A 12,021-nucleotide genomic window follows, 5' to 3' on the forward strand; every position below is an offset into this window, starting at 1 on the left:
GCGTAAATGGTGAAGGACGACGAGGAAAACGACGACGAACTTCACGGTGCGTTAAAACAACAGATCGGAAATTGGTCAAATAAGCATTAACAATAATTCCGCATTCTTCAGTTGTGTCCCGCTCCATTTTTTGTTGTTAACTAATTCTCTATAAACAATTTTAACTAATTTTTATTGTAAATGATTATAAAGTGGTAAAAAAATTATTTGTAATCTAGAAATGAGATCCACAAAAATGACTAAAAAATAATTATATCCCGATGGCGATAGAGTGATTAGAGGCGTTGTCCGGTGAGACAGAGATACTGGGTTCGATTCCCAGTTGAGACCTTACCTTATTATTTTCTGTGTCTTGTTCTGTTTCATGTTTCGTTTAGATTTATTAGTGCTATCTTCTTCTTCAGTGATATATTACATTGATTGGTATAACCTTCAAAAGATATTCTAAAAAAATTGACATTTAAAAATAAAAATAAAAAAATATCGAGAAGTCATTATCGAGAATCCAAAAAATTTTTTGTAATATTAGTGCTGTATGTATCGACTCATTTTATCTTATTATTGTTCTTCATATGTTTTTAAAAGCCCTCCGGTAGTTCAATAAATAAACATTAAATTGAATAATCTCATATTAATTTCATATATGTTATATATGGTATAGTATAACAGGCTTTTCTTTTTAACCTGCGCCTACAAACTTAAACTTCTCCTTTTGTAAATTTCTCGGAAGGGCGTTGATCCTTAGTAAGGATAATTTAATTCACGGATTCATGTTTTCAAAAGCTTTCTCCCTGCAAACTATCACAATACTATGTACTTTTCTCTATTGATCGGGAGAACACACTACGTAATACACTTTCCAATAACAAGACCATAAAAGAATCCAATTTTCTATCGTATAAAATGTATTAAATAATGCTGTAGGTACCTACCTATCTTGAGAGCGGGTTTTCTTGGAACTAGGAATATCATTTCACACTGGAATAGAACAAAGGCTTAAGGCGACATAAGAGTCTAATAATGGGTGTTTTCTCAAAGCTCACATTTTAATTATTTCTGATGAACGTATTACTAAAAGCTTTAATGTTGATCCATACAGATGTATGTTATTTATATTTAAGATTAATAAAAACCGGGCCTTACCATTATAATATTTGCTGCTATAAACCACTAAGCCACGTCGGCTTATTCCAAACCACCCAATAATTCAATATGTACTAGTATTTCAATCAAAAATTATTGCTTATTACATTTAGCAGGTTCAATTCCCGTCGGCGGCTTTTATTTTTATTCGGGAGGTTTTTCAAATGGTATGGGTATTTCAGGCCAATAATGATTGCTCATAATAATTTGTTATCCTTTGTGCTATGCGTAAAAAATCCTTGACTTTTTTTTATTATTTTTTTTTATTCTAGATAAAAGTAAATTACATTTTTCACTTATTTAACTAGAAATAACATATATATTACACACTGATATTATTCACTTTCATTGTTTTGTTGATTGAGCATAAAACTGAACAATTTTTTTTTAAATGTACCTATACTGTTTTCATTTTTAATTTCGTCTGGGAGGCAATTGTATATGTGCTTCCCTCGTAACCAATGGATTGCTTGCCATAATGAGTATGTATGGTGTTTAAATGTATTTTATCGTGTTGCCGTGTAAAGTGTGTGTGTACTTGGGACGTTTTAATGAGTTCTGTATTTGTATGTGTGAGTTTATTATTTATTTTGTAAATAAGAAGACATGTATTATATTCATATAATTTTCTTAATTTTAATAGTTTTGTTTCCATATATATTTTTTTTGTTGTTGTTCTAGATTTGAAGTGAAATAGTTTTTTGATTACTTTGTTTTGTGTTACCTGTAGTTCGTTTATATATGTTTCACATGTATTTCCCCAGATTTCAACCAAGTAGTTTAAATGTGAGTGTACGAGGCTATAATATAAACCTTTTTTAATTTTATTTGGTAACAGATATGATATCCGGCTGAATACGCCAATTAAGGGGGTGATTTTATCTTTAATATCTTGAATATGCTGTTTAAAAGTTAGGTGTTTATCAATGCACAGTCCAAGATATTTCTCGTGTATCAGGATTTGCAGGTTGTTATTTTCAATTTTTAAAACATTAATTTAACATTAAAATAATCATGGTAGCTCCATGATTCCGCTGTTTTAATTTATAAAAAGGTATTTTTATATAAATACAATTATTATTTATATTAATTTAATTTAATTTATGTAATTATTTTGGTTAAAATTAATTAATTACTTTCTCCCACGGATTATTGCTATATATTATCTCTGATTATTTGTCTATTCTTATATGAATTATATTTAATGAAATATTAATATAATCAAATTTTATTATTTTCAATTAAATGAAGTTTATTTGCTATTAAATGTCTGTTTGGTTATCAAATGGAAACACGTAACAAAATAGAAGTAACAACGGATCTTTCAACGGCACAAGCGCAACGCATATTCTATAACCGAGTTCTCAGAAATGTTCTTGGTCTTCCATGGGACACACATGTCAAGGATATCTGTTCAATTTCCGGTATCCTTCCAATCACAGTCCTTCCCAAACATGAAATCACGACCACCATCCTACAAATTACCCAACAATCAACCCACACTAACATCAAGCTACTTTACAATCAAGCATCCACAACCACAATACTCGAAATAACAATAAAATCCGCATTTCTCTAACACACACTACGAAATATGGAATTAAATCTATATTGCCTACACACTCTATAACTCTCTTCCAGATATGTATAAAAACAGCCAGCATAATCCAAAAATTCAATGTAAGGCTTTAAAAGAATATTTTTTTAAAACATATAAAAACGAAAATATGTTTCTTGTCGTGTTGTACTTTGTTTAATTTAATTTAATTGTTTCTCTCTCTCTCCTTTTCTATCCCCTGTATTTGTAATCGAGCATAATCTATTTTTACCAATGTATTAGTGGGTAAGTACCTTCTTCTAAATTCCTACCTTGGCTCTGTGCTTATGTGTATATCCCTGTCTGTTTCCTTTTTTGTTTATTCTTGTTTGTTCTACTACCTCCCTTTTTCTATTTGTGTACTGTTTCATATGTGAAACTTATAATTTTGATAACAAAATACCAATGTAAAATTGTTACCTGTTAACTTCCACCTTTGTATTGTAAATTCCTTTCGTCCTACAATGATTTTTGTAACTCATCGGGATAGCTCTAGCAAGAAATAAAAAATAAAAAAGTAATAATAATAATTCATACGAGATAAGAAAGATTCATCAATCATAAAACAAATCCAACATAAATATTTGATATCATTCTCGTACGCCATAGATTTTATACTAGATACTAAAATGATCGCGGGAATACGGAACAAAGAAAGTCGAGATGAAATATCACATCATCTGTCACAGATAGCTGTTTTTCCTTTGGCTGGTTACAACCGAAACCACCTCAACCAAGGCCAGGATACTGAATAAGACGTTCCGATTAACCCGATTCAAGTATCTGATTCACTTGATCGTGTCATGTCTTTCCTGACTTCTTCTACTATAATAGTAATAATATTGGACAATTTGCATAGCGCCGCTTTTGTGAGATATCACCTCAGGGGCGCTTTACAGTTGATGCAGGTATTACAAAAAATATAAATATTACAAAAATAAAGTGAAGTTAAGTTAAGTAAAATGAAGAACAGGAGCAGGTGTCATGAAGATAGAAGATGGAGACTCTGCAGCAAGAATCCTAGGTGGTGAAGAAACTGGACCAGCTGCTGTAGCGAGAGATTCCACCGACAGTGCCAGCACGAGGTTCGTCATCTTTCCAGGTATGTGTCTGCTGCTAATAAAGCGCTAACACAATATCCTCTCACAGATACCAGACCTTGGCAGCACCTCTGTGACGTTCGACGAATATAGAAGATGGAGATTCTGCAGCAAGAATGCTAGGTGGTAAAGAAACTGGACCAGCTGCTGCAGCGAGAGAGTTTACCGCGTTAACCAACAGTACTTGCACGAGGTTCATCATCCGTCCAGGTATGTGTCTGCTGCTAATAAAGCGCTGACACAATATCCTCTCACAGATAACAGACCTTGGCAGCACCGCTGTAACGTTCGACGAATATAGAAGATGGAGATTCTGCAGCAAGAATGCTAGGTGGTAAAGAAACTGGACCAGCTGCTGCAGCGAGAGAGTCTACCGCGTCAACCAACAGTACCAGCGTAATATGCATTCAGTATGCTACCCGGCTCAGAACAGATATTGTCTAGTGAGTCGGGTAGCGCACATGATTTGTAAATAACCATTGATGTCAATAAACGACCGGGTTACCGGCAATAAAAAAAAATAAAGTATCCTGGCCTGGGTTGAGGTGGTTTTGGTAGCACGACACGGGTAATGTAATAATAGGCCCCGCAATTATTACTGCGGAATCACAAAGTGAACGCCTTACCACGGCTCCCGGGGCCGCTACTAGCTGGTCACTGGTATATCCGGATCACCATTTCAATACGATGACCCACTGTGTAAGGAAATACAGTCACTTTGTTACTTTTACACGGAATATAAAGGAGTTATTTCTGAATGTGGTGGAGGTCACAGTGACGGCAGTCGACGGCATCGGGATTCACTTGGTTCAGCACGGTCAACACTAGTGATGTGCAACCGGGAATATTCCCCGACATAACATAAAATCCCCAAAGTGGGTAATTTAATTTTTTTTTAATTAAGAAAGTTATACTGAATGTGGTAACATTTTATTTAAGTTAAGGGCCCGCGTTCCCGTTTTGAACCGGATTACGAATAATTTGAAGAGGTTCTTTTCAATGTAACACAAAAACTATACATTCTTACTAAAAACACTTAAAATATATTCCCTAGAAAATGGAAGAAAAATAAATGACCTAACTTTTTTATTTAAGATTATTCACTCCCAACTAGACTGTTTTGAACTCCTGCAACTCATAGATTTCAGAGTACCTACTCGAGCAACTAGGCAAAATATATTATTCTGCAACAATAACTTCAGTACCAACTACCACATACATGCACCTATTTCTCGCTTTCACACACTTGGAAACAAATTCACCTCAAATATCGACATATTTAATATAAGTTTGCCTGTGTTCAAGAGATACCTGAATTAAATTTTTATGTAGCATATTTAAAGAGCGATTGTGTATATTTGTTGTTTTCTTTTACATACGTTCTGAACCTAAAAAATATTGTTATTTTTTTGTTGATGTTTTAAAAATAAAAACCTTCCGTTGTCACTGTATTATGCAGTAAATGATATAAAATATGTATCATGTAAAAGCCCATAACGGCGTTTAAATTAATAAATAAATTAAATAAATAAATATTCGTCATTTATCTCCTTGTAGACAACCTCTTGGGATTTCACCATTTAGATGAAAATTCCCGCAATTTCCCCAATATTTCTCAAAAATAAATACGCGAGAATATACCTACCTATCACTAGATTTTCCCCAGGGGAAACTGTTAATAATAATAATATTTTGACGATTTGTACCATATATGTACTATTTTGTGAAACATCACCGCAAGGGCGCTGTAATGAAGGTGACATTCCTCTCAGATATTTGCATTTGACCATATTCACACTATGCAGAATCCTTTACATCCCTTTTGCATCACGTGTACAAAGCGACCGCGGTTAGCCAATCCATAACAAAAACGTCAGTTACAATAATGCTTAATTAAAATATTTTCTCCTTTATAATAGTATTTGTAAGTCTACTATGCATAAAAGTGCGACCACGTGACCGCCTCGCTGAGGTAACCAACCGTAAAACGTAACGGGACAATCATCGTGGCAGACTGCGGAGATCAAAGCAACAAAGGAACAGAACCGTGTACCGCAAAAGTGCCTTACTTTGCCCCGTAAGGCGTAACTTTGCTGTATTTGAAAAGGTTTTTTTTTGAATACCGAGAAAATGAAAATGAAGATTTTTTATATTTTTTGCAATTATTTATTTATTGAAGTCAAAATTTTAGATAATGCAGAAATATAATACATATAAGTGTACCTATTGTACCTATTTGTATGTTAACTGAGTTTTTATAACTGGAATGATCTCACGTAAGTGAGATCGTCTGTGAAAACCCAGTATAAATAAATAAAGTGAATATAATAAATATCAGTAGGTACAATAAATACTTTATATTATCGTAGAATTTGCAAAAAGTTTATAATATTATTTATTTGAATTTTAACGCACGTTAAATAAACTTTTATATATAATATATGTGTTTATTTTATACAGTATATTCACAAACACAAACGAGAAAAATATATTTTTTAAATTTTATCAGACAAAAACGTATTAAAGCCAACTTATAGTGCAGTTGAACTAAATATATTTACAACGTCGGAGTCTGTGTTTCCCAAATTACTACTACGATTTTTATTTAAGCTTTCTTACCGGTTGAAGTCTAAAGTACGATATTCAATCGATCACCAGTGATCAAACGGAGAAATTATTACCAGTTTATGACGCGCAAGAGAATGGAGCCGGTTACACCGAAATTGCTATAAAATGAAGAATTCGAATGAAGCAAGAAGTAGGTATGTGCAAAGACAGAGTTGTGTGGCGGTCCATCCTATGTTAATATGATAAAATTTCAACAATACAGTATTTATCCATATTTTAAAATAAAAAACGTTTTCAAATAGAACATGGTTACCACACTAGGGACAAAGTAAGACATTTTTACCATACCGTGTACCTTTTACCTTCCACAGCACTCCAGATCAGTACCTACAGCATTTCAGTAAGCCAGTGAGATACACGCTGGCAACTCCGCGTGGCGAATGGAGGGAGAGGCTCAAAGACAAACAACAGAAACGGTTCATGATTATTGATACAATCTTTATTCATGTAACTGTGAGACAATCATTGCTTCAGGTTGTAATTTGATTCAAATCTAAGACAAACATAGCAGAATAAAAATGAGCCTCGTTCTACACAGAGAGGTTCAGAAAGGAATCATGTTGTTTTTTTTTCAATTTTCAACATTATCCATTAAAAATCAAAACCCTCTCAATTATTATTTCGAAGAAAAACGTAGGTTCTGCTACTTAGAACTCCGTTGTTACATGTTTTGTTGCATTTATCGTTTTAAGAAAGAGGGCAAGGTTTAAATAAATCTATCAGTGGAATCTGGAAATTTCTAAAATTGCAAAACGACAGAAAGTAGAACCACGCCATGTGTGCTTATATTTATATCAAGCGAACACCTCAGCCCAGGTTCAACAAATTCAGTGTTTATTAATTATTGGATAAAATAGCGAACTAAGCTTCTTTTTCAAATTTGTGCTTTCAGAGCTTGAATGTGACATCTGGGTATGGTCAATTTAAGAGTACCTACTCGATACAGTAGGCATAAGGACCTATTTCAATGTAACCAATGTTAAAGCTCCATGAACGTGTAAAAATATCGGGATTAAATCACACTTTTTACAAAAAGTTCATAACTGTGCCTAATTTTTTATTTAACGCCATATTCGGTCACTTTACCAACATATATTATATGTTATTTTGTGTATTGCTTTGTACAAGTATTAAAATCACAGAAAGCCGACACAAGCAGAAATGTCATAAATTTTATCAAATTCAACAAATAATTTCATGTCATATGTATACCTGGATGGATCAGATACCGGGAAACAATCATGCAATCTACCTGAATCAATGGCAATGGTTCAATTGAAAATTGTTCAATAATATTAATGGCTTCAGAACATATCGAAAAATGAAAATCCACAGAGAGACTACTGGAATATTTTATAACATTCGCGCTATATTTATTTGATGCATATTATACTATAAAAGATGTAATTATGTAGTTCTCTTACACGATTGTTAACCCTCTAAACAATTATTAGAAGAGGGTTTATAATTCATTAGGGGCCGTCTGTTTCATCGGAAAGCTAAATCGTGAACTAAGTCTAAATTTTAACCATCGGTTATACTAAAAAGGAAGTTAAACAGGGCCACGCGCTGTTTCAAGCCTATTTTAGCTAAAGTAAAAATAGTTAGTGTTGCCAGTCTACAAAGCAGAATATACCTCGAAATTGTCTGGAAAAACGCACAGCAATATTTTTTGGTGCGGCAACACCACAAATGAAATTTGAAATGCAATAGAACTGTCAAAACATTGCTGTATCTTGTTTCCCGTTATTTACGATTCAAACATTTATCATCGTTGATTTGACATCAAGTCCGACAAAAATTCTTTAAAATGGCGGAATATGTAAAGAAGTAAGTACAATTCTGTTGTTTTACATGTATTTATAAATTACATGGATTTATACGTTATGTTAATATGATTACATTTTATTATTACAGATACAAGGCGAGTAATTTCTCGCCGAAAGAAATTTCTAAATTGAATGAGCTGGTTGCGAAGTATTCTCATGTAATATTCAACAAAAAAACAGATTCGGGGACCAATCGACAGAAGATTGAGGTATGGGACCGGATATCCATGGAATTCAACTCTAATATGCCTGGTCCCATTCCTCGATCGGCAAACCAACTAAAATTGAAATTCTCCAATTTAAAAAAGGTGGCCAATACTGTAAGTATTATTCTATTATGTAGGTATTTCGTTCTCCTAATTTTTCATAAAAGTTCCTTAATTTAGGTAGTATACGGTATATGTATGTTTGTTTTAGGAATGGAGCCATGTGGTCCAGGAGCAGAGGAAGACGGGTGGAGGCCCACCTCCGTCTGATGTCTCGGAGACCACACTGTGGCTCAAGGGCATCATGCAGACGTCGATGGTGGGTGAACCCACTACTTCAGATTGCGATGGTATTATTTAATAAGTATTTAACTCAATCATAATTTAAATATAAACAATGCCAGATGTGCAACATGTGAGTGTGCAAAGTGACACTACATAAATGTTGAAAAACTATCATTTTAACAATATGTACACATATTGTAGGATACCACGGTACGTTAAGCGACCCTACCACTACTATCGAGCTGGTGGAAGTGGACGAAGCTAAAACTGATGCTGGACCTTTGAGCTGTGAGCAGGAGGAGGATGATGTGATATGCGCTGAAAAGCCCATAATCAAAAGAAAGATGGCCAGTCCACTAGTAACAGGTAACAAATTAGTACAAACATATATATAAACTAAAATAATTATTTATGGAGCTTTCTCTCATTTGCATTTAATATTGTTCTACATTGTGGAATCTTTGTAGCGTCAAGACAATGCGTTTATAACAATTTCATTGTTTGCAGTTTCAAAGAAGAAGTCTGCAGTTACTCCGGCCATATTGAGAAAAAATCTCAGTTCCATGACGAAGAGGAAGATGGAGTACTTTGATGAAAGTCAAGACGTCATGAAGAGAAAGGAAGCACGAGAAGCTGAGCTTCACCAGTTGCACCTGCGGAAGGCCCTCGCTGAGTGCAAAGCTGCGGAAGCTCGACAGGAATTGGCAGAGCTATTACTGAAGAAAGAAATAGAAAAAAAATAATACTGTTGTTTCTATCAGCTATTTTAATTTTATATTCATATGAAGCAGATATTTTGTGATGTAACGTTCAAATTTAAATTTAAAAAAAATAACTTAGTAAACACCACTTTCATTATAAAAGTGGTGTTTACGAAGTTATTGTTTTATTATTACTTGGATAAATGTACTCTAATGTACACATAATGTAGACACAATACTCGTAGCATCTATATTTTTATGTTTTACTGCTATAGTTTATTATTACTTGGATAAATGTACTCTAATGTACACATTATGTAGACACAATACTTGTAGCATCTATATTTTTATGTTTTACTGCTATAGTTTATTATTACTTGCATAAATGTACTCTAATGTACACATTATGTAGACACAATACTCGTAGCATCTATATTTTTATGTTTTACTGCTATAGTTTATTATTACTTGGATAAATGTACTCTAATGTACACATTATGTAGACACAATACTCGTAGCATCTATATTTTTATGTTTTACTGCTATAGTTTATTATTACTTGGATAAATGTACTCTAATGTACACATTATGTAGACACAATACTCGTAGCATCTATATTTTTATGTTTTACTGCTATAATTTATTATTACTTGGATAAATTTACTCTAATGTACACATTATGTAGACACAATACTCGTAGCATCTATATTTTTAAGTTTTACTGCTATAGTTTATTATTACTTGGATAAATGTACTCTAATGTACACATTATGTAGACACAATTCTCATAGCATCTATATTTTTATGTTTTACTTCTACAGTTTATATTTATTCACTGTTACTATTCAATATTTATTATTGTCTGCTATCTCTGGACTCTCACATCGCTGTTGTAACGTTACCTAAGAATAACATGATGTATATGAACATATCAGCTTTAAAGTTTCGATCTCATCTGGGAGCATTTTAATTACCTTGCTGTCATTAGCTCATAGTTTTTTAGACATAACGTAAGAATGATAAGATGTGTATGGACATATCAGCTGTGAGCACTTTAACGTTTCTATCTCATGTGGGAGTAATTTAATTACCTGGCTGTCATTAGCTCATAGTTCTTTAGATGTAACCTAAGAATAATAAGATGTGTATGGACATATCAGCTCTGTGCACTTTAAACTTTCTATCTCATGTGGGAGTAATTTAATTACCTGGCTGTCATTAGCTCATAGTTTTGTAGACATAACGTAAGAATGATAAGATGTGTATGGACATATCAGGTCTGTGCACTTTAAAGTTTCTATCTCATGTGGGAGTAATTTAATTACCTGGCTGTCATTAGCTCATAGTTCTTTAGACGTAACCTAAGAATAATAACCTGAGCAATTTTTCTCGTCGTTCTTTAGTTTATATTCATAATTAATAAATTATGATATTTGGTGCTTGCTGAAGGCTGTATTATGGGAATAAATAACAAAATGTACAACAAAATAAATTTATTTTAATTGTTTGCAAAAGTTACAAAGGAATAAAAAGCAGCTCAAAGATTGGCAAAAAAACAATTAATTAATTTATTTCTTTTTTCACCTCTCCCACCGCCGCCAAGTGGAGGCCCGCCCAACGTTTCTTCATCAGGGTGTTCTTCCGGATTCGGGCCATTTTCCGGTGGCTCCATCTCTTTATGCAGAATGCATAAGTTATGCAGAACAGCAGCTGCGACTATTGTGTCCTGCACTCTATCTTTTTTTATTCGTAGTTTCAGCGATAAAGCAGGAAAACGCCTTTTCCAAACCCCGAACGCTCTCTCTACAGTATTTCTCGTCCTTATGTGACTTTCATTATAGAGCGTTTCGGCAGGGGTTGTTGGGAGGCGAAGTGGTGTCAATAGGTACTCGCAGTTTGCGTAGCCCTTGTCACCTAAAAGGTGATAATCTCCAAATTCTTTGGCTATCAATCGCCCTTTGATAGCACTATTGTTGAAAATAGTGTTATCATGAGCAGAGCCGGGCCAGCGTGCGACAATATCAATAAACTTGAGTTTTGCGTCCACAACAGCCTGTACGTTGAATGAAAATGTTGATTTTCTGTTGCGGAACACCTCAGCATCATCTCCTCCTGGAGACTGGATAGGAATGTGTGTTCCATCTATGGCTCCTATCACACTGGGAAATTTGGCAATGTTATAGAAGGAACACGCAACCTCCGACATCTCTGCCTCGTCTGCTGGCATCTTTATGTACTGCGGCCTTAGCCTAGCAATGGCTTTAATAACCCGCCACACGACTCTGGAGACAGTTGAATTGTGGAGTCCGCATAAGTCACCATTGCTGATGTGGAAACTTCCAGTTGACAAAAATCTTAATGTCATCAGTACTTGGTCAATGGCGCTGACAGCTTTGTTCCTGTAAAAATATGTTTGTGAGTATCTTGAAGTAAATGAAGACCCATTATAATATGTAACACGGTATTACGCGGAAAAAAATATAATTTACCTTCCAGTAGTTGTAATATCTCCTTGTATTTGTTGTGTCACAA

General features: G+C 34.0%; 2 protein-coding genes and 1 long non-coding RNA gene across 3 annotated transcripts in view; 2 read left to right on the forward strand and 1 right to left on the reverse strand.

Moving 5' to 3' along the window:
- Positions 1–12,021, reverse strand: part of UBL3 (ubiquitin like 3) — a 428,822-nt gene that overhangs the window by 167,856 nt on the left and 248,945 nt on the right. The window lies entirely within an intron of this gene.
- LOC149413523 (myb/SANT-like DNA-binding domain-containing protein 3) lies at positions 8,170–9,063 on the forward strand (the record flags this gene model as incomplete). Its single annotated transcript, XM_089644388.1, has 3 exons — positions 8,170–8,617; positions 8,715–8,853; positions 8,990–9,063. Coding segments are annotated over exons 1-3 (468 nt in total), but the record flags the coding sequence as incomplete, so codon positions are not given.
- LOC149413524 (uncharacterized) lies at positions 9,080–10,054 on the forward strand. The gene is made up of 2 exons (XR_016304202.1): positions 9,080–9,154; positions 9,296–10,054. It is a non-coding gene; the product is annotated as an uncharacterized LOC149413524 (long non-coding RNA).

This window comes from Hesperophylax consimilis, chromosome 21, assembly GCF_061612785.1.
Source record: "Hesperophylax consimilis isolate HC1 chromosome 21, BYU_Hcon_1.0, whole genome shotgun sequence".
NCBI classification, from domain to species: domain Eukaryota; kingdom Metazoa; phylum Arthropoda; class Insecta; order Trichoptera; family Limnephilidae; genus Hesperophylax; species Hesperophylax consimilis.